Source organism: Bombus impatiens, unplaced genomic scaffold (assembly GCF_000188095.3).
Source record: "Bombus impatiens unplaced genomic scaffold, BIMP_2.2 scf_0775, whole genome shotgun sequence".
NCBI classification, from domain to species: domain Eukaryota; kingdom Metazoa; phylum Arthropoda; class Insecta; order Hymenoptera; family Apidae; genus Bombus; species Bombus impatiens.
The window spans coordinates 42397-69034 of NT_177194.1; the positions used below are offsets into that span (position 1 = coordinate 42397).

The window sequence follows — 26638 nt, forward strand, 5'->3', positions numbered from 1 at the left end:
TGACTGGCGGCTGGCTGGCTGGCTGGTTGGCATGATTATCCCGAGGTTTTATCGTTAATACAATTAACGCAAACGGCAAAGCCTGAATGCCAACAATGCTTGCCGATAATCTTCGATCCATTAATCTCATAAACAGCTTTGTCGTAATACTTTTTAGATCGTAAACCTAGATACGTAGAAAAATACCCTATTAAAAAAATGCATCTAACATGTATGTATGTATCGCCAAATTTTCTCGACACCGCTCCATATACGTTCTGTTCATTCCTATCGCGATTATTTATTTTTAGTCGATTATTCAATGATCTAAAGATCTATATCCCATTAGTTTCGAATATCGATAAAGGAAGTAGTACTTATGCGATTTACTTGTACGTGTTTCGCTTGTTTACTCGGAATTGAATATATACCTATGAATCAGTGTCGCTGTTTAATACGTTATGGTTATGAGTTACGTTATAGAATGTCCTCTCGTAATATTATTTTTATTCCGACTTACTAGGGAATTGCGTATGATGTATTTACTGCTTACTACTAATGATAGTTTATTCTGATTTTTAACGAAGCTTGCATAATTTGTTATACAGAATGGTGCTGGTGGTAAACGGAGTCCTACAAGAGGACATTCCAACGGATAGCAGATCGCTGTACGTAGCTCATCCGGTATATCGTGAAACTGCAGCTCAACTTCGTTCGATGCCAGCAAAATTAGTGGGACCGATGGGACTTCTTTACGTACGTCAAAGGGAAATGGCCGCTACTTTGCCACACGACAGTAAATATGAGCCATTTCATTCATTTGTACAACTCATGTAATTGACCCCGATTTTTCTGTGAGTACATATACCTTTATGCACGTACGTGCGTGCGTAAGAAAAAAAATAAGAGAGAAAAAAAGGGAATATTTAAATAAAATATAAAAGTACTGCATTTCTACGTACACCGTATCATTGCCGCCATAAGTTACTAACTCTGGAAATCAGAAACTGTTAACATACATTTATAATAGAAATGTTTATGTTTCATTGTTAATTCCATATTTGCTAGTTGACTCAAAGGCAGTGCCGTCAATCACACCGTGGATCATGCATGCATATGTATGTACTCATATAACCGACCCTAGTTTAACAGAAAGCCAATATTGTCGCCTCTGATGACAAATCACGTGTATAATTAAACAGCGTAATCCTTGCGTACTATTTTGTATTTGATCTAACTAACGAGAAAATTACCCTGCAGTAATGCCTGTGACTACATAATATTAGTTGCAGCGATTTGTACTGGACTAGATGCCGTCTCCAGTTTGTCTTATTCGAGAATTTTCCGAAAGAACACACTGCGCATTTCAGTATTGAAAAATAACACAAATACATGTATATGCTATGCGAACTAATATACCATCAAGAGAGAGACTAATAGCCAGTCAGACCAAAAAAGAACTGAGTAGATTTAGCGATACTTTAGCTCTCGTGCGAATAAAACAAGCCATTACTAGAAAAAGCCGTCAGTTTTAACATTCTCCGTGTCTCATTCGCAATCATTGCCTTTTTCTTTAACTCCAATCTCATTCAGAAACAAACGAATTGCAAAAAGAAAACAATAATCTATAAGTCCCGAAAATAACTAAGTTTAGCCTTTTATCTCTTTATTCTTTTGTTTCAGAAAATGTGAGCATCATTGGCTCGGATGATATGACTACCTGTATAATTGTCGTTGTGAGGCATTCCGGTAAGCCCTACCATAAGGATTTCGATTATCGCTTAATTGCACCAATAAACGATGACAACAGTTCGATACACGCGGGCGTGCAAACGCACGCACATTCATTGAATACGTTTGTGAATCAATATGCGATTTAGGTTCCGGTGCTGCCGCGTTAGCGCACCTGGATGGTGCTGGCACAGAAGATGCAGCAGCAGCAATGATCCAGAGGGTAACAGAACTCGCCCTTGGATTTCCAGAGGGTCGTCTGGAACTACAACTCGTTGGTGGTTATTCCGATCCAAGAAATTATTCCGAAGAATTGTTTTGCAATATTCTTTGTAAGTTTTTTCTCTACCGCTACCACCACCAACGCCACTCCTCTTCCCCTCTCCCCGGTCATTCTTTTTTTATCATTTCTGTTTAGATAAAGTACAAAAAACGTTGCATTTCTTTTAGCGGCATTTCACAAGCAGCCAGTGGAGATCGATCTAACTATATGCTGTGTAGGCGAATTGAATACTACGATAAGAGGTAGCACTCAGTGGCCGGTAATATATGGTATCGGATTGAATGTAAAAACGGGCGAGATTTTCCCTGCAACTTTCCCCGACAAGGGACCCGATCAAGCGCTGAGATGCGCTAGGCATTTAACCGGAGGTCAACAGGTGGGTACGCGAGTATTTCGAAGGAGTCGCAATATGTAAATCTCAATTCTAAGTACGATTTTATTACGCACACCTTTAACCTAAATTACTTGCAACGCATTGTTAATAACCATAAAGGATTGTCTATCGTTGTGTAGGTTCTGGATGTTTACGACTGTACGCTTGGTTTACTTAGAATCGGACCGTTCAACTATGATCCTTTGAGAGGAGTCGATCTCTGGTTAGCTCAATCCGATCAGTTTATTCTACAACATCTTTCGACTGCGCCGGAAGTTGAACTGCCACATTTTGTATCACAGGTAATGCGATGCAATCGATCGAACGATCACAAGATCAACATTGGATAAATGTTTCTAACCTGTCATTATACCTGATTCTTTTTCATTCATGTTCTTCGAAATGTTCTGCCTTAGGTACGCGCAACACTCAAGTACATACAGGACAATCAGTTTCCGGCTGTCACCGTCTTCCGTGATAATCGACCCCATTACTATCGCCGGGATGAAACCACCGGTGTTTGGCAACCTATACGATATTGATACCGAGTATTCGAGTTATGCGTGAAGGCTTATATGAAAGATATTATTAAAATGACGATTAGTGAAATTTTCATGATAATACAAGATTCCTATAGGGTTCAAATAATTCAAATAATTCAAGAGTAACGGAATGAAGAATTTTTATTATGAAAAATCTGCATAATAACATGAATGGTACAATGATTGATTTATATCTTATGTTTTACCTTATTTGGTATTGCTGATGAAACATGTGTCTTTCGTGCTTATTTTTTTTCAAAATAGGGGTCCGATGTCGCTGAATGCGATATAACGTGATTTATAATTGTGCATGGTTTATAGTTCTATTTCATTATTTGCTATATTTAGCCCCTTACCCTACGATTTAAGTTCCAACAGCGCGTGTTGTAACCATCGGCAGGGTCGGTCAAACGTCAAGCTATTTAACGGTCTGATTGAACGTTCGAAGTTGTGCAAAATACTACTAATTTTATGCTGCAAGATATTTCATAAATAATCACTACCAATTGATCATCGAACAAGATTTTTAAGGGTATCTTTCTAATATTTTTCAAGAAAATATATCTGCGCGTTCAAATGCGGTCAAGAAAAGAAAAATGTTTGTCGCATGTACACGAAACACGCACCACGAATCTAGCTCGACGTTGTAGGTTAAGGGGTTAACGATAAGACATACCACGACAGATTTAGCGATGTTCGCCACTGATTTGAAAGCGCAATAATGAGAAAAAAAGAAAGGGGTAATGAGACAATTTTCCTTAGAATAATACTTTCGAACGATTATTATTAAGCGCGGTAACTTAAGAGTTTGTACTTTTCGAGAGAGAGAGAGAGAGAGAGGAGACAGACAAACAGACAGAAAGACAGAGAGTGTAAATGAGTGATTGAGCGATTGACTGTTGAGTGAGTGAGTGAGCGAGTGAGAGAAATGTGGTTGTTGTTGACTTTTGCTCTTTTAACTTTTATTTTCTTTTCCAAGAAATTTTTATATTAACTACACTCGCAAACTGTGGTTATATATGTACAACAATTTCAATTCGAAGCGCTACCTTCCAGATATACATATATATCTTCTTTGGTGATTCTTCATCTTAATATTAGTACACAATTGCGACCGGATATTTTACTTACAATATGCATTTCAAGAAAATATAAAAAGGCATTGCAAGATTGAAGTGATTAAAAAATTTGTTTATATTTGCACGTAATATGCACGTGGCTTTTGCCTCGATTTATGTGCACATCCACATACGTACACGAGCTCTCTTTCTTCCTTCCGATTCAAAATAGATAAGTTACTGAAATGAACATTCGGTATATTTCATAAAAGCGAAACATACTTGTCCAAAAGCCGGAAAAATCGCATATATTGATGTTACGCGCAAAAGAGATACCTTATTAACGGGTAAAAAGATAAAGGGAGGAAGAGAAGGAAGAAAAGAAAAAAAATCTCACAATCCGTTATTCGAATGCACGCGCGCGTATATATTTACACACGACTCTTTCATATTACTATTCTCTATTCACTACTCACTTTTTCAAACAAAGCTCAGAAGAGGTATTCCGCGGTAATAATATTAGGTAAAATTCATTTAAACATTCAGTTCGAATAATTTCCTTATGTAAGCGCTTAGGACTTGAGGCGATTTAATGTACAGATTGTCGGTTATGTTGGGAAAGAAATAAATGAAAACAATTACGCTTATTCTTCGCTATGGTGTGCTATGACTGAATAAGAAAATAATAATTCAATTTCATATAACAATAGCAAACTATCTTCGCCAATCTTCATTATTTTAATGATGGTGGAACAGTAACTGAGAGAAGTAAAACAGTAACTGTAAAGAAATTGTAGAAAAATCGAAAAGATATATATATTTTTTACTGCATCACATAAACAGAGGCGTAAAGTCTCTTAGCTTTGCGATACTTGAGATAGTAACAACTACATACATAGCACTGACATTGATGATGCCGTTGACGTCGTTAATGTTGATATATATTACGATGTAAAGCGAGAAACGCTTAGAGAAAAAGGTTTGCTAGGGAAAACTGTGTAATAATTGTTCGTCGTTCCAATTAATAATATTTTGCTGACAATTAATCGCTTTCATGTTTACACTGTACAACTTTCTTTATGACGTAGTTACAACCTTCTATTTACTTTGATTTTACTCCCTCATTTTTCGTCTCTTTATGTTAAAATTTTCATTCAGTTTCTGTCTTTTTATTTTCTCTTGTTACAAATTGCAAAAATGATTTTCTAGTAATATTTTGTGGTTATATATTTATACAATAAAAAATGAATTAAACATTTTCCTAATAATTGCATATCATTCCACCAACAAAAAATCAACTTTTTAGAAAAGAACCAATTCCAAATGATTAATACATTTGTAATACAAATCTATTCCTTCATAATATGTTGCAATTTTTATTTTGTACTCACGATTTACTCTATCGTACGTCTTAAGGGACATCTGTTGAATTATTAGAAAGAAATACTTCTATCAATATTTTTATTCTTGTTTCACACCCGAATAGTTACCAACGATTCGCTTTCTTTTTCTACCTGTATACGATTGGTTAATAATTGCATTACAGATACATCACGGATTAATGTTTCGATTTTTTAAATAAACTAAATGAACCTGAAATTATGAATTACACATTAACATTAACAAATTTATCATTGCTCAGCATACTTATGCAAAACTCTTGTGAGAGCATTCAATGCTGATAATCTATCAAGGGCAACTTTAATGCGTATCTGTAGAATTTTTTGCACTGCGTTTACAAATTTCAAAGTAGATGACACAAGTATGTGTAACAATATGTATAATACAATATTCATAAAAAGCAGTTAACACGATATAATAATAATAATAAAATGTGTAAGAGTATACGTAAAGCATACAAAGAAAAAGGGGAAGAAAAGAGACCAAGGGACACGATCCGTAAGAATTTTGTATTTATGTATGTATAGGTACGTATAGGTTAAAGTTAAATGATGAAACGTAGGTAAAACAGGATGTATTATTCTCTTGTAGATAGAAAATTTATTTAACGTCTATTATTGATAATCTTTACTTTGATTATTGTCTAAAAATGGATTTGAATTTATCAGTATGATTTTGCAATTATCGATGCAGATGTAAACTTGTCTTTTATACTTATTATTGACACATAATTGTTTATTTCGTGTTATGGAAAATTAATTCTATCTCATTGTATTATGTGTCCTAAGCGATTTTTAATTAATTTAATCTGGAGAAATACCAGAGAGTTATGTAAGGACTTTAGTCATCGATAAATGATAATTCAATGTTGTGAAAATACTCGATCTTGCACTAAGTATAGTTATCCGAAATTATTTAATGATTTAAGGGAAACGCACATACATAGATGGCGAAATATGCTTTTCATCAAACACTGGCATATTCAAATTGTACCTGGTTTCACGTAGGAAGCATCAGGATATTATCACAACATTACTTTATCATACATATGTACATATTATTATATAAATTGTATTATGATTACAGAGCGTGTGATATACAATAATATTATTGAATATTAATAATAATTGATTTTCCTATACTTCTTTATATTATATTTGTCAAATTGCACGCATGAAACCGTAATGAAAGGAAGAAAATGAATGTTCCATTATACAGGCACAATCGACCGCATTATCGGAAAATAAATAATGCTGCGCACGCTCCTTAAAGGGAAGTTGATTTTCATAGTACCCGGCAGCTAACGCAAGTCATAACCATAACAGAACGCTGTGAGGGGGTTGTTCAGTGTCGCCTTGACAGCAGCCGGAGTTGGAGTTGAATCTGTTTTTCTTCTATGGTATTCATGCGCGTTGTCTAACAGCTTAACCAACGATCTACTCTATTATACATCTTAGATTAAAATCTACTACTGATTATATTTTTCTTCTGGTAAGTGACGTTTTTCATATTTTTCCAATAATTTACAAATAATACTCTCCGATACTGATTATTTTTGGCACAGGTATACACATTCACGTGTCTGATCGAATGCAATATATATGTGTTCTGTATTTAATTTTCACTTTATTCATTAATTTTATCCTACTTTGATAAAAATAGAAAAATAGAAGGGATCGAGATTTAGTAGAACCAAAAGATTTTTTACAATATCATTGCAACGTCAACCCCTTAACCTACGATTTACGTTCGAGAATGCCCGTAATATTTACGTTTGGTCCGATCATCGTACTACGGGCTATGCCCGTAATATTTACGTTTGGTCCGATCATCTACTGCGGGCTATGCCCGTAATATTTACGTTCGGCTCGATCATCGTACTACGGGTTATGCCCGTAGTTGTAGGTTAAGGGGTTAAACATACATGTAAATACATATAAATTATGATTGTCCGATGCAATGAAAAAAAATTTTTTTTTGAATTACCTATACATGTATACATGTACATAGCATTTAGCGATAAATCGAGGGGACATCAACAGATATGTTTCTTCAGTTTCTTCGTCTGGATTTATACAATGATAACTAATCTTTACTTTTATTTTTTAAAATTGTTACATATATCCATTTTCCATATTTTAGTACATTTTATCGTTCAACATGGCTAATATCATTTTACGATTTCGTCACTGTTACGTTTTAATTTTGTTTTAATATGTGTACTTTCTCTTTAAAGTGTTTTTTTTGTAATTCTATATATTCCTTTTCAAAAATATAAACAAGTGTTTGAGTTTAGAACCTATAAAAATATTAGAGATTTTTAAGGTTATGTACGTTTTTTTCAACTATATGGGCATTATATATAAATATAGTCGCATACATAGTATGTATGCATGTTTCGTATAGACAATATACGAGTAATATAAAACATAAAGTTAACTGAACTTGAGATATTTTTGTGAGAAACTACATGACATAAAAAATCAGTGGGGATTATAATGTAATTAACTTTGATTAAAAGAAAATTAGATAATCATTATTTTAAGTTGCAAGATATTCCAATTGAATAAAACAATTACTTATTATAATTGCGTCGTTCCAGTTCGTAGATCAGTGCAACTAATATTTTAGAGATAATAAAACTAAAATAAATTTAATTTTTAAAGGGAAAGATTGGTTGTATAGAATACTTTTCTTGACGAAAACACAGCGAAGTAATCTGTTTTTCGTATCTATATTTCTCATGTTTCATTCGCTTTATCAATCAGCAAATATCAGTTTTCGAATTAGTTAAATTCAATTGTCCGAACGTTGTTCGAGTTTAAGTTGTTTCTTTCATTCAACAGAAGAAAGTTAACGAAAACCTGTCTTTTTATTTAATAAATATTATACATTTGCTGGAAAAAACCAATTAATTGTAAAATGAGAAGAGAAAACTGCAGGAAACAAAGAAAATAATGAATTATTAGTAGCTTTTGCGACGATACATATACATATATACAACAAAACAACAATGATGTATAAAACAAAACATAGTTTGGAATGTCTAATTTTCTTGTATGTATCTACATAGTATATGTGTAATTATACAGGGTGGTTGGTAACTGGTGGTACAAGCGGAAAGGGGGTGATTCTACGCGAAAAAAGAAGTCGAAAATATAGAATAAAAATTTTTCGTTTGAGGCTTTGTTTTCGAGAAAATCGACTTTGAATTTTCGCTCGGTACGCGTGCACTTTATCACATCTCGTTATAACGGATCTCACTGTAGATTTTTAAAAAAATTAAAAAAAAATAAAAAAAATTTTTATTCTATATTTTCGACTTCTTTTTTCGCGTAGAATCACCCCCTTTCCGCTTGTACCACCAGTTACCAACCACCCTGTATATTGAACCTTAACCGTAATCTTGAAAGTTTATCATATTAGTTAGTGTATTATACGTACCTGCCGCTTTTAATACCATCCTTCTAGAAGAATTCGTGATTTTTTTATATACATATTGCCACTTTTTCTCGCAAACACACACTTTTTTCGTGCCTTTCCTTTACTTTACCTGTTCTTCCCTCTTTATTAAGGGATCACGGTTATTCCTGATCATGTTCAGTAAATAGTGGGCTCATCTACATCGAAAATCGAATGTGAGACCACCCGATGTGTTCATTAACCTTAAATCGTTACGCGACACGAAACAGGTGACGTGCATAAAATAAATGTTTTAAAAAACAAGTTCTAATTATTACGTCATACGGTGGACGGAGGATCGACCTTTGACATTAATGCAGGGCCGATAATTGTTTCCGGTTGCCTTGCGCTGGAATTGATATTGAAAAAAGGAAATAAAGGTAATCTTTAGAACAATTATTTCAAAAACATTAATATTATACTATTTTACTCATTAACTGCATACATATGCATATACATATATACATACATACATATGTATACGTAGACATTTTTCCTGAATAACGTTGCTCTTTCGAGATTTTGGAATAAGTGCCGTGTACCGAGCGCCGAGTTATTCAACCCATCGTCAATCGTCTGCCGTCTTGTCACAAAATTCATTACTTTCCTCGCTCCATAAACAGATCCTTCTAATTGTAAGATATCCTTATGTGTCACTACACACTATACGCGTTGCGAGACACCGCGGATAATGTCGCTGCGTCATTGGGTCATTGGTCATACGTGCGTATTTCCTAACGACCAATTAGGGGAATATCGGGCTTATTGACACCCGAAACTACAACACAACATCTGCGACTCGTAGAAGCTAAACTCGTGGCTTTTGAGAGTCCTTAACACGCATCGTCGTTACCTTTATAGAAGACGTAATGTTAACGTAAATTCATATACTAACAATACGTGCTTCAAATTATTTTCGATTTTAACTCATTTACTCGGTACATTGCTCGAAAAAAAAGGAAGAAATAGGGAAGGAAATAGTTTGTCTTTTGAAACAGAAATCCGGTCGTGAGTAAACCAATCGATGTTAACAAGGGTCGAGTAGAAAATTCGACACAATACACGACAATTTTTCCAATAAATGGGACCGTTTTGGAAGCAACAAAAAGAGAGAAAGATTAAACCGTTCGAGATAGGACAACAGAGAAGGGCGCTTGGCATAGAAATAGATCGGCTAGCAGCGCGCGTATCCTGCCTTTGATCGTTTCACGGCAGATCAACTCCAATATATGAAGAGTATGCCCTTAAATCTCTGTTATACACGTGTATTTTTAGCGCTTGAGTCAAACGACTCACGCGAAATGGTCACAAATCTGTATTTAATTCCCGTTTCTGTTGTGAACGAGTAACGATACACGTAGCAAATGCAGACACTGAACTCAATAAACACATAATGGGAATTTGTTTTTCAAAGTTGCCATTAATCGGCAATATGGAAAAATAAAAGGTAGTATGCAAATATCAATTGTTGGAAGGATATACAATATGTACATACTATTTCGGCTTGGTATTCTATTCGCATGTATACTCCGTTTTATGCAAAAGAAGATTTGCAGCGTTCATTCGATCATTATGTTCTTCGACGCAGCTATGAACTTTTGACTCAAAATATTATTTTCTCGACAAATGCTGACAATGAGTATTCGCATGTATAACTCTATTAACGATAACAGCGTTAATAAAATTGAATTTGTTGAATTGAATAACAGAAAAATTGAATAACAGAATTGAATAACATAAAATTGAATTTGTTTCGAAAATGGATTAGAACGAGATGGTTAGACCGCGCAAACTATTTGATGCATCGTCCTTAATTTATCGACAAAATTTCGTGAGATTTGTTTCTTCTTGAATCAAGGAGAAAATCGATGAACAAATAGGGTAAGCGTGTAGCGAACGGAAATAAGATGCATTTGGTCTCTACAAAGTTTGTGCGCGAACAACTCGCGAACGGCGAGGCGTGGCGCGGGACAACGGAGTCGTCCATTTGAATATCTATCGCGATGATACGAAACGCCACCTCTCACCGCATCGGTTATGTACCAACCAACACCCCCTTTTACTTATATACTTATTTATACTTTATACTTGCACTCGTACTTTACCTGGTGCTACTGCTTAACTACGATTAACCAAGTTATGCATTCGGATCAAATCAAGATGTATCCTCGACAAATAAAGTACTATACTCTGATTTATTATAGTTCCTTAGTTTTCACGATGTGGCCACAACTTTTTTACACTAGTATTTGCGGTATTATATGTACATTTAAATCTATAAATGTATCATATATTCTGTATCATATGAGTATACATATAGGTACATACATACATACCCATGTCGTGTGCGTATGATGTATGTATATACGTAAACGTACTATTGTATACCAGTGGTGCGTTGCATGCATTATACTCTCTGTATCAATTTACGTCGCGCAACGTCGATTTTTTAGCGATTGGAAAATTTTGGGAATGTTTAACATTTTGCAATTCATCAAATAATAATATGTATTCCGATAACTGATCTACTTACGGGAAAACATATGCTTCAAGAGAAAAAGTCAATGGTCTTTTCGATAATCTAAAATAATTAAATAATAAATAATTTAAAAGATAAATAAATAAATAAATAAATAATTGAACACCGATAAACTGCAAGACGCAAATCATCTCAACGATATAGAATAGATACAAGTGACATTGTTTGCAATTGCACAGTTTTCAATTTGTAGGATTGCAACATTAATTAATTTTAACGTACTGATAGATAATAATAAGAATGAATTGAGCCTATTAACGAGAATCCACTAATCATTTTTATGTTTTCGTTTTTAGTTTGAAATCATTCAAACAACGGAACGTTTTTCATACCAAAAGTTTCCGTTGAAATTACATTAATTAAAAGATATACATCAGAGTATCGTACAATGATCACGAGCGATAAACCATGAAGCATAAAAAAGCACCAAAAATATGCAAATGATTTGATTAACTGAATATTTAATATGGTAATACGTATTTAAGCCAATTTTTCATATATATAACTAATAACAAAGATTTTTCGTTGATATAAGAGGGAAAGAAAAGTTGCAAACAAGTTGCTAGGTATTGCAGCGTGTTCGGACTAGCTCTGACAAACATAACGAGAAATAGTGTCGCAAAATTAGTTTCAATTGATAGCATATTATACGTAGGTTTCAGTTTCTTGGCTCACAACCAGATCCTTATTCATATAATATATTACATGTATATGAAATATATATGTGTGTTTTGATTCTCTGGCATTCGGTAAAACTGGCGTTTCGATCGATCATACAGCTTGCGAGACGTTGAAAATGCCTCTTTTGTTTGCTGTTCAAGTTTGCATCGTCGTGAATCGAATATAACTTCTATGCAGCAATAAATGTATCGCTTTACTTACACTTATTTACACGAAAATTAGATGTTTTCTCATATAAATGATATACCACACATTTTGTGTCTATTAAATCGTCGATGAATTCAAATATACATTCTGTGTTTATTGAAGTTTCATCCGATCGATATTCGTCTTATTTTTTTTCAATTATTTTAATTGCATGAAATAAATACAATTTCGCTGATCGAATAAAATATAAATTTTGTTTTTAGCTGACAATGAGATTGGAATGCTGTGTAAAAAACATACTTTTACGATGCCAAGACGAACGAAAATTGTGAAATTAATTTAAATTGTATCTAACGTGGCGCATAAATTGCTCAAAACAAAACAAAAAGAAAACGAAAAAGAACTGCCGAGAAGGGAAAGCAAGCAGAAACAAGAATATTACACATTTACCAATGGCTCCTTGAATTAGCATTTATCTACTTTATTCGCATTCGCATTGTATTCCTATTCATATTCGTATTCGCATTTGCGATCTCGGAATCAAATTACAGCAAGTTAAAGAAATTTTGTAAAATGGCCGATCATGAAAGAATCAGATTGGTGGTATTAGGTGGTGCCGGTGTTGGGAAAAGCGCAATTATACGTCGTTTACTTGGGCAAGGATTCAGCGAAAGGTACAGGCCTACCGTCGAAGACCTCTATTCGAGGGAATGCGTTCTCGGTACGCTCACTCTCAAAGTCGATCTTCTGGATACCGCTGGTAAATGTTTTCTCTTCTTTCGCCATCTAGCGTTGCGTTATATATGTAATATATATAATATAATATATATATATAATACATACGTATATATGTATTATAAAAATGATAAGGACCAACATAGATAACGCATTTCATACGATTTCAGGAGATTTGCAGTTTCCAGCTATGAGAAGGTTGAGCATAGCTACGGCACATGCGTTTCTTCTTGTTTATGCCACGACATCGTTACCAAGCTTCGAATGCGTAAAGCGATGTTTCGAAGAAGTCAGAGAACAACGACCAGATTTTCAGGTACCATACTGAAAATAATATTGATTTAATAAAGTGAGAATATCATTTAGGAGAATATAAAGTATTATTCGTATTTCCACATTGACTGTGCGGCAGGAAGTACCGATAGTCGTTGCGGGAAACAAAGTGGATCTTGCAACGATGCGAAGAGAAGTACCAATCGAAGACGTGAGTGAATGGTTATTTTGTGAATTGCCGAAACTTCGTGCCAAAGTAATGGAATGTTCAGCTAAGGACGATTATAATGTCAAAGATATTTTCCGATGTTTCGTCACTTTATCCAAGATAGTGCCAAAGAATCATGTTGGAGAGTCAGACGAATCGGCCCTTCGACGAAGATGTTCGGCGTACGGATCGCGCAGGTACTCTCTCTTTTTCTTCTCTCCCCTTTCTTTTCTCTTCGTTTCTCACCTTTTCTCATTTCTCCTTCAGTCATTATCTTACATTCTTATTACGGTACTTTATCTGTTCTACATGCCGATTAACTTTGCAGCATACATATCGCTTTCTTTTCGTTACTCGTGACTTTCTGACTAATTATAAACAACAAATTTCCAAAAATGTAATATGTTATGCCACATGTCCGTATAGTATACGTGCAAGTACGTAAAACACACGTGTGTTACAATACAGTTGAGGAGATTGGAAGTAACACATAAACGTACGGTCCTTATATTTGGAAAATATTACAATATCATTTACTTTAAATTGAATATATCGTCAATCGCAGTATTGTTACGAACGCCAAGGTTAAGTATCCCTCGGCTTTACTGAAACATTTTTCAAACAAACTAAAAATTGTAGCTCGATATCTGGTTGAATAAAGGTAAAGAAGATTATGTTTAACGCGTCGCGTAACGCTTTTATAATGTTACGAACCCTTTCCCAACATATACATATGTAGTGCTCGATCGTTACTTGATCGATTTCGCGTATTACAGAAGCGATCGAGTCGGTAGGTCTGGAAGTCCACATGGCAGAACCGGAAGCGCCGGCTCTGTTGGCAATTCTCAGCAACTGGTCGCAGCACAAAGTTCAAATGTCGTCACTGTCAATGAGGAAGCGAAGAGCAAACCGCGTAGTCGTAGCTTGATTCGACGCACTTCGCGGAAAACCAAACAACAAATTAGAGACACTTATACGGATGACTGCAATATCTCGTAATTTTCACCCTCTCTCCACTTCTCTCTCTCCACTTCTCTCTCTCTCTCTCTCTCTCTCTCTCTCGCTTGCTCGCGCTCTTTCCCTCCCCCCCCTCTCCCCCTTCTATCTATCTACAGTGCCGAACAAGATTACAAGACATTTTGCATATTTAAATATTTCGTATATTTAAGAGAAGAAAATGTACACTTTATACATCCTAAATGTTACATACTATCTCCAGAGTACAGACATAAAATCTTAAGTCCGTAATATGATATACAACGTAAAAATTAGGGAAAGAAATGTGAATTTGCATTATAATTTTGGTCAGACAAAATTATAAGATACCTGGCATATTTTTCATTTGACGATTTTTTTCAGTATTTTATCCGACTACGAGCAGACACAAAAATGAAATTTCATCATCTAATTATAATATTAGAATTTGTTATAATATTATTTAAAAGAAAAAGAAATTCTCAAATTTGTACTTCTTTTCTCACTCTTATGTTATAAGCACATATACCATATTATATGAACTGGTTTTGTGTACTCGCTTTGGAGATAATATGCAGCATGTAGGGTGTATGTATATTCCCTTCTTTTAAATATATGAAATATATGTACAAATGTATGAAATGTCTTGTAATTTTATCCAATACTGTAACCATCTATTTATCTATCTCTATCTTTCTCCACCCATTCCCTATTTTACTCACCTTTTACGTGTAATTGTTTAACTCTTTGTGTATATCTTGTCGCAAGATTCGCTAATGAAACGATATCATAGTATGTACTGCGAATCGTGTACGTTCGATCATTTTCGTTTTCGCATTAAATAAATAGCACGAATCTGATACGATACGTAAAAGCACTCTCATCTCGTATGCGATAGCATCTCATAAGATAGCAACAAAAAATATGCTAATGTCGATAAAAGATTTTGCCACTCTTGGTCGTATACAGTAATTATAAAAAAAGGACCAAATTTTCCAGTTTTAATAATTATAATGTACTTAAAAACAATATTTCACGTTTTCTCTCCTTAATTTTTTTATCCTTAGAAAAAAGTAAAAACCAATGGACCAATCAAAACTCATCCCACTCTCCCTCTTCTCTTTCCTCTACTAAAGGATTTTCATTTATTCATATTTTTTATCTATTTTAAACCAGTCCGTCCGTTTATACGTTGATATTTTCACATCTTAAAATGTGTAACAATTGTCCGTTCGTCAAAAATTGTCTGAAGCACTTTATATCATTCTGTCTTTATATGCGTGTACGCACGCATGAGTACGTATACTACTGCGCGTACGCTACATATTGAATACTATGTGTGTTAAATTTAAAAATGTGTATACACCATCAAAACAGTCCGATATCGGTATATGGAAAGCGTGGGACTATTACGTATGGTATATAAAACAAAACTTTCAATATTTATATCAAGTCGATCTTTTTAAGTGATCCTGCTTCAATTCTTTCACCAAGGATGCAAAAGTTGTACTTACTAAATATTTCAGCAATGTCGACGAATAATGAACAGAAGAATATTTTTTCTATTAAATGTCCTGAGGGCTACTTTCATGAGTTGAAACATATATAAATTTAACTATGCATATTACGGCAGAAGTGTGGCCGTGAATCGTGTATTGCATATCGTGTTTTGCATTAAAAAGAAAATTATTGTCGTAACGATACAAACAACACCAATTAAAGGACAAATAATCATCACATATCGAAACCAAATGTGTTTGGAAAAAACACGAAATATAAATACGACATGTACAATTTTTTAACAGGCTGTATTAGTTACACAAAAGTTGTTGTAAGTACTACAGATATTATATTCCTAATATAATTATATATCTAAATATAATTAAATACGCGCGGGTGTATGTGTGTATGTATAATATATGTACAATACAAAAATATTTTACAAATGAAAATATATAAAATGAATAAATATGAAAACAGCTAAACAACATTCTAATTGTAACACATTATAACTTTTAAATACATAGTTGGTGTTGTTTCATATTACAATAGAATCGAATTGTATTATTATTTAAAGAATACAGAAAGAGCAAAAGCTCACGATGAAATTGTAGTAACATTGGAATTTGTGTCCGAATTACAACCATTATCGATTCCTTCAAATAAATACTTGTAATGTTGGATGTAAGGCTGATAGCGCTCCCCTTTTGTAAAGCCTGTAGTATTGTATAAATATAAATTACGCTGTTTAAAAAATTTGAAAACCGAATAAAAGAGAGTTGCGTCCTCAGTTGCCTTTGCTGCTTCCAGAAATTTTCTGTCAGACACCTGATCCACCATTCCAACTGATCGAATGTAACTAAAATTAACGAACAAGTGAATAACAAAATGACGAATCGATCTGCAGATCGAGATTTTCGATCGACTAATTTATCTCATAAACTACGTTGTATGTCATTCGTGTGCTGTATGCTGTATGTTATCTTATTACGGATACATGTATAACAAAAATGCTTAACATTTACCGTAGCGCTGGTAAAATGTATCCTTTCGATAAAAGAACTTCGATTATTTCTTCATGAGCATTTCCTAAACGTTTCAGCATATCCAGTGCAAGCTGATGAGCAGCTGGATACAGATTCTCTAAAGAGAGCAATAGGCACGCAAGAGGTTTCGAATCGGCAACTACATGATACTGTAGTAACTGGTGAAGTTGGTAGTATGCTTTACGCTGAACTAATGTTGTAATAACTAATTCGTGTAAATAATGCTGTACGGGTATACTGTGTTCCGCCAATGATCTAAAATGAATAACACAGAAAAATTTAGTTATAATATTATTCGCTAAGCGATCAGAAAAACATGCAAATTTTTGCTTTTTAATACGAAAGAGAGAGAAAGAGAGAGATGGGGGGGGGGAGATGGAAGAGAGAAAAATACCTGATATATTCTAAAAGAACCCATACAATCATTTTTGGTTCAATGGTATTTTCAGGAAATTTCGATAATATATAACTATATACATCACTTTGATCCAGCAGTAATTTATACTTGTAATTTTCTGTTGTCGTGCTTAAGCATTTTGCGTTATTTTGCAATGGAGTACCCATCTGAATAAGCATTATATATAATCAATAGAAATCAGAATAAATTAACTAATCAACTAAATAAATAAAAAGCAAATAAATAAAGCAAAGAAAAACAAAATTACATAATTACCTGATTTTGTATTTCGTTTTCTAAATAATTCCTATAGACGGAATTTAACTTGTTGAATATGATTGGCATATCCATTAAACTTACAGGCAGCTGCATCATAAAATTTTGTAGTACGTGTATCAAAATGTACTTTGTATTTGTCCGCTGCATTAAAAATTCGACGAGCAACACTTTGTCTGTGATAAGTCTCGTCAAAGACTCCAATTTTAATTCAATATACCTATACGTATATATGAAGCACAATCGTCAACAGTATTACAACAAATATTTTTACATTTGATTTTTACTGTATATATATAGAAGAAAAAAAAAGGTATTGTGCAACAAAACAGGTCATTACGCACCAGAGGCAACCTAATTTTGCATCAATTATTATGTTTGGTTGAAAGACAACCCAATTTGGCGAATCTGTTGGTAGAACACTACTATTAAGGAAATACATGAAAGATACAGAAACAACAGAAATATTATTTTATATTTCAATGTCTCTATCTCATTTTTGTTAAGGATACATAGTTGGCAAGGCTGATATGTTTCATTTGACAAGGTTGTTCCTGGAACTTTTAAACTATATGGTTTGATTGGTTTTGCTGGTGCCATGCTAGTATGATGCATTACAGTACCATCGCTTATGCCCGATAACATAATATCAAAAATCATGGAAGTCTACAGAAGCATATGCATATTTATCGTTTCTTATACATTTCATGTTTCAATGTGCATTGGTTTACTTACTTTTGTGGTTTGATGATGAACAATAATAAGGTTATCTATAACATTAATGGCAAATTTACCACTAACATCGAGTTTCAAGATATGACTTCTTTTGATTGTTGTCATTCTACTTGAAAAACATAAAAGAAGTATAAGATAACAGATATAAAGTTAACTTTAAATCAATTAATGACTATAAAAGACATACTTATGCACAGTATATATATATACAGAAGCAGCCCCAGTAGAACGATTAGTACCTGGTTGATGACGTAGCAAAATAATGCAAGGTATCCCATATAAAACTGTCAATGCCACGTCTCTCTCATAGACGGCTAATTTTCCTGGTTTTGCTGTACCAACTTCCACTAAAATGATTTTAATAGGGACAAATAATTTTATTAGGGTTATTCCTAAACAATGTTAGATTTACCACAATATTTCTTCATATACCAAGTGGGTTCCTTACCCTCAAATTTAGTTAATTTATGAAGATTTCCAGGTGTTACATGCAATGTCTGCATTTGATTTCCCACTGTTCCTGATGATAATAATACTAAATAACTTTGCGGACAAAATACAAACCAATTAACACCTAAACTTAAACATTTCAAAAATCTGACATTGCGTTTTTCAGGATTTACCTAAAATGATTAAATGCCTTTAATTATTGTGTATGTTACTGTAAACACTAATCATAGATTATATACAAATATTTATTTAAATCTTTTTCTCTTTTACTTGAAATAACTCAACACCATAATCAGTAACAAACAATATTTCATTTCCATGTGTCCAAACAAATCCCAATATAGTTGCATTTTTTCCTTTACATGATTGCGAATATTCTATGTTATCTAGTCCAGCTACTGGTGAATAATTTATAAATTCAACTGAAGAATTATTATGTTGCACTGCCAATATATTCATATCAGGAGAAAATTTGATAGAGATCACTGGACCTTTATCTTCCATTCGGAAACTTAAATTTTGATTTGGTCCTTTAACTAATACACCTGTCACACCTCCAGATCGAACAGCAAATACCTAAATCACAAATAAATTTTATTCACTGACCAAATTTCATTCTAAGATACAATCGATCATAGAAAGATTCTGGCACTGTACAAGAAGAAGGAAAGCTTTTGAGTTATTATTTATTATTGTCTAAATATTAAAAAAAATACTGAAAAAGCGCAAATTTATTCTTTTTCAGTCTATCTTTTAATATTTAGACAATAATAAATAATAGCTCAAAAGTATTTTTCTACTAGTAGCAATAGTATAACGTAATACATTGGTTGGTTGGTTCTTGTACATTTACTGAAGATATAGAGCTTAGAAATTAAAATTATACTATGTTCGAATCCTTTTATGACTGACTGTACATAAACGAAGAAAATCCACTTCTAACCTGTTGTTTTGAATCATCAAAGAAAACGTTTGTCAAACAGCTGACTGATTCAAACCTAATTGGATCTGAAGATAGTTCTAGATAATAATCATCATGAGCATCTTGATCAGCGGCTTCCATGTTTTTCAATTGCTCAATTAATTATAATCAATGCTATGTTTAAAGTTTAACAGACCTAAAGGACCACGAGTGATCAATTTATGTACAATGTACATCTGACTCTGACGTCTCTAACTACAGTACACTGTACAGCGTCACTATCACCCATTATATATATACGTATAATTATTCATACATACATATTTACAAAGTCCAAACATATTGTTTCGATTAGCAAAATTGAAAATCCTTTTAACGTCTTACAATGAAGTATATTTTTCTAAGTAGTATCTTCAATTTACTACTACTAAACTACTTCAACTGTTACTACTAAATCGATTATTTAATATTTTTCGAAATGTTGAAAGTTTTATTTTTCTCATTTATTCAAATAGTCTAAAAGTCCTAAAATTTAAATATAAAATATATATACATATACCACGGTCGTATATACAATCGTAATACATATATAGGTATAATATCAGATAACTTCAGAAGTATCAATGCATTTAAACAGGTTAAATATTGTATTAAATATAGTATGTTTGACGGTAGTTTGAAAATATTTTTCGTTAAAATTAGTTAATAATAGCAATCTTGACTATTATAATAAATATTTCATTTGTTGTAATTAAAAATGTTACACGATTTGTGATGTTTAATTTCAGATAATAAATCTTCACTTTAAAAAAGCTTACAAATCATATAGATTTAATCGACAACAAATACCTGAAGCACATACACACTATGAAAGTAAATAAAAATAAGGGAATTAATGCAATATCACATGGTAGAAATAGCTTCAAACATCAACATAGTTCTCTGAAAGTCAATTTAAGTTGTGCATCGTATCTAACAGATTCTGGTAATGATTCATTTGAACAAATAGATGTCCATTCTGATATAGATAATACAGTTTCTTATGATACTCCATTGAAAAATGTAAGCAAACATAAGCATTCTAAGATAAAAGGGAGTGATAAAAGCATAGATTTAATTGAAATGGATAATATAAATACAGTGAAAATGTCCTTAAATGTTAACACATCTATTGATTGTATAAATGACAATAACATATGTGGAAATAAATATAGATGCGAGAATTGTGAAGAGGAAAAATATGAAAGTTCTGAAAATAAACAAACAGATATGTTTGTAATAAGTTTTGAAACTGTGCAGGAAAATATAAATACTACTTCGTTACAAATGTATACATCACTAGATATTTTAAATAAAGTGCAAAATGATAATAATACAATTGATGATTTTCCTATGAATGCAACAAGGAACAATTTTGATGACGAACATAGCAACATTTATAAGGCACAGCGTCAAAATAATGTAATACTACAAAATAATCATGACAGTGAATATAATGGCATTGTAAGTAATACAATAGCTGTGTCACATAGTAACTCGGAAATGTCTACAATTATCAAAGAATCAACTGGTAAATGTGACATAGAAATAGATCAAAATATGAAATATTCATTGCTTGATAGAAAATCTAAGAGAAAGTTATTACCACTACATGAACGTTCCCAATTATTATCATTTTCGCCAGTAGAGGATAAGGAATACTCACCACCTCCATGCTTAATATTTAAAAAAATACACAAAAAGAAGAAAAGTAAATCTAATAAGACAGTTAATGTCAATAATCCGGAATGTATTGTTAAAAAAAATAATAAAAATCATGATGGGAAAACACAAAAAAGGACAAAGAAAGTAATCAGTAAAAAAATTGTTGTTAAGAAAATTGTTAATGAAGATATTTTAAGGAGATTAAATAAAAATCAAGAGAATCTTAACAAAGTAAAAACAGCAAATGTTTATACTCCAGAAAGAAATTCATCAGATGATTTTCAACTCTTGAAAAATTCACCTATTGTACATTTTACAAAAAAAAAAATGTACAAATTAAATATTGTTACAACTGGTTTATCTAATGAGTATGTGAAATATTCATCCTACATAAGTTATAAGATTACAAATTGTATTTTTTAATTGAATATTTCATTACAATCATCTTATTTTAGAAATAAGGATATAGTTAAAAATGTTGTTAGAACTCTTGGTTCAGCAAAGATTGAATCAAACGTTACGAAAAATACAACACATATTGTGACTACAGGTATACGTACAATAAACTTATTACATGGTATCATACGAGGCTGTTGGTTAGTTACTTTTGAATGGGTTTCAAAATCTTTAGAAAATAAAGCTTGGTTAAATCCAGAAAAATATGAAATAGTGCATTGTTCAAAAGCAGCTTTGGTAAATAAAATATACAATCATAAACGTACATGTATACTATATAGTATATGCAAGAATTATTGTATACAATATTATACTTATTTATACTATATAATTTTTAGGAAAATCGTAAAGACAGGCAACTATTTGGAAGATCGTATGTTCCAGAATTATTTGCTGCTTGTGGATATATATATGTTCAAAAAAATACAACACCATCTTGTAATGTATTAAAAAATCTCATAAAAGCTGCTGGTGGTTGTATTACAGAATGTCCAGAAACAGCAAGAATTCTGATTGGTGTAGGTGGTTTAAAAGAAACTTGGATCTTAGATTGCATCACATCAGGTGAATTACAGCCACACAATCAATACAAACGATCATAAATATTCATTTATATGATATTTTAAAAATGATAATAAAAATTTAAATCATATATGTACGCTGCGCGCGCACGTGTATGTGTGTGTAATATTATGTACAAATTGTCATTATTAAAGTCATTATTAATAAATTATTTATTTATATGCTACATACACTACATATCTACTACATATATAAATTATTTATGTATATCGAAAATAAAACAATTTATATCTACATATATCTATATATAATTATTGTTTCTCAACATTACAATACATAAATATATTAGTACATACAAATTTTGGTATACAGATAAAAAAGGGGACTTAGATTGTAGCTGAAATAATACTTCAGTCAGTCAATAAGAACATATGTATAGAATATGTATAGGATTGTAGAAGAATAACTTTAAAAACATTAGGAAGAGAAAAAGAACGAAGTTTTATATTTAATTATGAAAAGTTTATTTTTTCTCTTTTTAATTATTTATTTAACACTTGCTGAAAATGTTTCTTATTTAAGTAGTTCAAATCAAATTTATTGACATTTGAATAATATTGTAATAAAAAAGAACATATCTCCACTAATTAATATAAGCCAATATGAACAAAGGAAAAACTTGATAAAGAGGAAAGTGGGAGTCAAAGTGGGAACATATTATCCATATGTAACCATTGTATTCAGATTAGGTTATGTTAACTTGTATACTTGCTGCTATTCATAACGGAATTAATACAATGTGTCAAATTGACATACATTTATTGATATGCATCTTTGTATTTATTTAATCATATATAAATACATATATATCAATGAATATGGATTACCCACATTTTCAGTAAGTAGTAAAGTATAGTTCCTTATGTATTTCGATTTTATTATTGCTTCTTTGTCATTGCGTAAGTTTATAATTTCAGTTGTTACTTGGAAGGTGTTTAACCCTTTAACATCATTGTCTATGACACAGAGATAATATGTATATATACAATACATATGCACACAATTATTTACTATATAATTATTTTATTTTCGCAAATTTAGATTTGTATGTTCTATGTAGAAATTTCATTATGGAAAATGTATTTGTTATATATCTAATTGGATTCCCGCCTAAAATTAAACATTTACGAACAAATTTCATGTAAAAGATTATTATTGTTTAAATTACAGCTCAACTTTACGTGAAACTCCATCCTCAGAAACATGCATTCCAATCCCAAGGCACAATACAACGATAATAACAGATGTTTATGCAGGCATTCCTGAAAATTTATTGTTGAATTTTTTTGGATTTTTGGTAAAAATTGTTTTTGAAGAATTATATTGCTATAAATTACATAACTTTTTAGATATAGATAATATATTTTATATGTACTATATTTGTTTAATATTCTCGTTTAATATTATGATGTATCTTGACAGTTCCTTGTTATCTTGTTTGGTCTATTACGTAAAAAAGCATGGAACTATGGACGTCTTGCATTATTAAATAAAACTGATGAACGATGGATGGAATTATTTTATGGAGATAACGAGGGTAGAGATACAGAAGCACTGTGCATAGAAACTTCTGTTAATTCTCAACTTTCACAAGTTGATAGAGGTTTCTTATCATGGATTGTTACTGCGTTCAAAGTTACGTAAGTATAATAAACATATTAATTTCTTGTTTAATAATTTGCTGCATATTTATTAAATATGTAACAATTGAATAATTTAATCTAATGTTGATGTGTTAGCAAACAATTTAGTGAAACTTTAAATAATGTTTTATAATTTCGATCTTAGAGATGAGGAACTATTAAAGCGAGCCGGACCAGATGGTTTACTGTATATTTCATTTGAACGTCATTTGATCATCTTAACATGCTTAATGGTTATTGTATCGTTATGTATTGCTTTACCAATTAACTTTCATGGTAATATGCAAGGTGATGATGCAACATTTGGTCACACAACAATATCAAACTTGGACCCAATGTCTACATGGGTTTGGGTGCATACAATTTTAATTTTATCCTATTTACCAATTGGTGGATACGTCATGAAACATTTTTTGAAGAAGGTATGTTCCATTAATTAAACATAGATAAAGTTAAGTTATAAAACTATCATTAAAGCTTGAAGTTTGATTGAAATAATAACAATGACAAAAGATGCAATGAAAATACATAAAAAATGATAAAGCTATAAAAGATACCTACTATATAGGTACGAGATTCTAAACATGGAGGTGAATTGGCAGCTAGGACATTATTAATTACAGAAATACCAAAACAACAGTGTGATGTACAAAGTCTTATTGATTATTTCAAGTATGCAAATTTATGTTTACAAACATAGTAACATTTATTATTTTCTTTATTCTACTTTCCTCATATTATGGTTCTCTGCAGACAAGTATTTCCCACATTAACAGTGGAAGATGTCACATTGGCTTATGATATCAGACAGCTTTCTGCATTAAATGTAGAAAAAGATTGTGCTGAACAGGCACGTTTATACTGTGAAAACTATGCAAGAAGAAGGGAGCCATTGAAAATGTATCCATATCCATGTGGCCAAGTGATAGGTTGTTGTTGTAAAAATGTATGTAATTTTTTCAGAAAATTATTGCAACCGTTACAGTATAAAACCTATCCGTATTCTTTTATGTAGCAAGTTGATGCTCAAGAATTTTATACAAATGAAGAAATGCGATTGACTGCATTAGTCGAAGAAGAGAAAAAAGTGGCACTAAGCAGGCCTCTTGGAGTAGCTTTCGTAACTTTAGGTAAGTTACTACTTTATTATAATTTCTTATATTAGGGAGTTATTAGGGAATATACTGTCACCAATTTACAATAATATTATGTTAAGTTTTATTTATAAGCAACTATAATAATCAATTCTAAATTATTACATGAATTATTATATAAATTATTCAAACAGTAAACATACACATTAGCAATAATTATATTAAATAATTATATAATATAATTAAATAATAATAACAATAATTATAACAATAAGGTACATCTGGTGCAGCTAAGGCTATGCGGAAGTACTTATGTTCTTTGCCAAGTACGAAATGGGTTGTGGATTATGCACCTATGCCATCTGATATCTTCTGGGAAAATTTAAGTATACCAAGGCCATGTTGGTATCTGAATGCTGTTTTAATAAATTTTTCACTGGGCATTGTATTATTTTTTCTTACTACACCAGCTGTAAGTTATTTGTAGTTAAAGTAGTTATAATGAAATAGTGAAAATAAGTTGAAACATATTTTATTTTTTCAGGTAATAGTAACCGCTTTAAACAAACTACCAATCACAGGAGAAATTATGAATCTGAGTCCAATAGTTTCATCTTTTCTTCCAACTGTATTGTTAGTTAGCGTGGCTGCTTTAATGCCAGTATTAGTAGCAAGAAGTGAATCATTAGTCAGACATTGGACTAGAAGCAGCCTAAATCGAGCAGTAATGACAAAGACATTACTTCTTTTATTACTGATGGTTCTTATATTACCTAGCTTAGGTCTAACCAGTGCACAAGCATTTTTAGAGTGGACGGTAAATGCAGCAAATGACACAGGACGATGGGACTGTGTGTTTTTACCTGATCAGGTACCTAGTACAATGAAATTAATGAAATATAATCTATTTTACAATTACAACACAAGTATAATCTATGCAAACATGTAAAATTGTTATGTTTTTCTAGGGTGCTTTATTTGTAAATTACGTAATTACTGCAGCTTTACTTGGAAGTGGATTGGAGTTAGTCAGGTTTCCCGAACTAGCTTTATATACCTTCAGATTGTGTATAGCACGTAGTAGAGCTGAAAGAATACATGTTAGAAAGGCAGTATTATGGGAATTTCCCCTAGGTGCTCATTATGCCTGGTTACTCTTAGTCTTTACTATGACAACAGTGTATAGTTTGGCCTGTCCATTAATTACACCCTTTGGACTGTTATATCTTGTAGTAAAACATTTGGTATGATATTTGAATATTTTATGTTAGTAATATATAAGTAATATATAAGAATAATATATGAAAATTGAATGAACTGAATTAATTATTGAAAATATGCTATGTTTATAATAATAAAATTATGTATTCTAGGTGGATAGACATAACTTATGTTTTGCCTATGGACCAAGCATAGGCGGTGGTCAATTAGCGGGTGCGGCAGCAA

The 26638-nt window shown here is 32.1% G+C and overlaps 5 protein-coding genes across 19 annotated transcripts in view; 4 read left to right on the plus strand and 1 right to left on the minus strand.

Annotated features, from left to right (window-relative positions):
* Positions 1 to 12483, plus strand: part of LOC100743196 (protein N-terminal asparagine amidohydrolase) — a 27334-nt gene extending 14851 nt beyond the window's left edge. For all 7 annotated transcript variants that reach the window (XM_012390417.3, XM_012390414.3, XM_033323092.1 and 4 more), the window contains 7 exons: positions 588 to 775; positions 1663 to 1728; positions 1860 to 2042; positions 2161 to 2369; positions 2507 to 2668; positions 2783 to 6858; positions 12460 to 12483. In XM_012390417.3, coding sequence (XP_012245840.1) covers positions 589 to 775; positions 1663 to 1728; positions 1860 to 2042; positions 2161 to 2369; positions 2507 to 2668; positions 2783 to 2908 — 933 coding nt within the window. In that variant the 5' untranslated portion in view covers position 588 and the 3' untranslated portion in view covers positions 2909 to 6858; positions 12460 to 12483. The remainder of the gene's footprint in view (positions 1 to 587; positions 776 to 1662; positions 1729 to 1859; positions 2043 to 2160; positions 2370 to 2506; positions 2669 to 2782; positions 6859 to 12459) is intronic.
* A 153-nt stretch (positions 12484 to 12636) lies between these two features.
* Positions 12637 to 16142, plus strand: LOC100743319 (GTP-binding protein Di-Ras2). Its single transcript, XM_033323093.1, has 4 exons — positions 12637 to 12956; positions 13102 to 13247; positions 13344 to 13609; positions 14189 to 16142. The coding sequence occupies exons 1-4, from the start codon at positions 12770 to 12772 to the stop codon at positions 14409 to 14411; spliced, it is 822 nt and encodes a 273-aa protein (XP_033178984.1). The 5' UTR covers positions 12637 to 12769; the 3' UTR covers positions 14412 to 16142.
* A 34-nt stretch (positions 16143 to 16176) lies between these two features.
* LOC100743443 (regulator of MON1-CCZ1 complex) lies at positions 16177 to 20121 on the minus strand. Of its 2 annotated transcripts, none has more exons than XM_003492608.3 (11): positions 19735 to 20121; positions 19062 to 19367; positions 18790 to 18964; positions 18529 to 18688; positions 18342 to 18447; positions 18119 to 18272; positions 17951 to 18014; positions 17607 to 17826; positions 17328 to 17497; positions 16913 to 17188; positions 16177 to 16746 (listed from the first exon to the last, which is right to left on the minus strand). In XM_003492608.3, the coding sequence occupies exons 1-11, from the start codon at positions 19852 to 19854 to the stop codon at positions 16485 to 16487; spliced, it is 2013 nt and encodes a 670-aa protein (XP_003492656.1). In that variant the 5' UTR covers positions 19855 to 20121; the 3' UTR covers positions 16177 to 16484. The 2 variants fall into 2 exon arrangements, with proteins under 2 accessions (XP_003492656.1, XP_012245831.1); XM_012390408.2 differs by having other exon boundaries at positions 18342 to 18450.
* Positions 19856 to 22658, plus strand: LOC100745431. Of its 6 annotated transcripts, none has more exons than XM_012390411.3 (4): positions 19856 to 20013; positions 20502 to 21785; positions 21873 to 22110; positions 22212 to 22658. In XM_012390411.3, the coding sequence occupies exons 2-4, from the start codon at positions 20581 to 20583 to the stop codon at positions 22473 to 22475; spliced, it is 1707 nt and encodes a 568-aa protein (XP_012245834.1). In that variant the 5' UTR covers positions 19856 to 20013; positions 20502 to 20580; the 3' UTR covers positions 22476 to 22658. The 6 variants fall into 6 exon arrangements, with proteins under 6 accessions (XP_012245834.1, XP_012245836.1, XP_033178979.1 ...); XM_012390413.3 differs by having other exon boundaries at positions 19893 to 19980; XM_033323088.1 differs by having other exon boundaries at positions 19954 to 20098.
* Positions 22659 to 22951: 293 nt separating this feature from the next.
* Positions 22952 to 26638, plus strand: part of LOC100743565 (CSC1-like protein 2) — a 4858-nt gene continuing 1171 nt past the window's right edge. The window contains exons 1-11 of one of the 3 annotated variants that reach the window (XM_003492609.4): positions 22952 to 23293; positions 23626 to 23752; positions 23878 to 24095; positions 24244 to 24520; positions 24667 to 24770; positions 24852 to 25044; positions 25114 to 25228; positions 25468 to 25664; positions 25737 to 26063; positions 26161 to 26436; positions 26566 to 26636. In XM_003492609.4, coding sequence (XP_003492657.1) covers positions 23268 to 23293; positions 23626 to 23752; positions 23878 to 24095; positions 24244 to 24520; positions 24667 to 24770; positions 24852 to 25044; positions 25114 to 25228; positions 25468 to 25664; positions 25737 to 26063; positions 26161 to 26436; positions 26566 to 26636 — 1931 coding nt within the window. In that variant the 5' untranslated portion in view covers positions 22952 to 23267. Of the gene's footprint in view, positions 23294 to 23625; positions 23753 to 23877; positions 24096 to 24243; positions 24521 to 24666; positions 24771 to 24851; positions 25045 to 25113; positions 25229 to 25467; positions 25665 to 25736; positions 26064 to 26160; positions 26437 to 26565 lie in introns of all 3 variants that reach the window. The other 2 variants (XM_024370498.2, XM_012390407.3) reach the window with 2 other exon arrangements.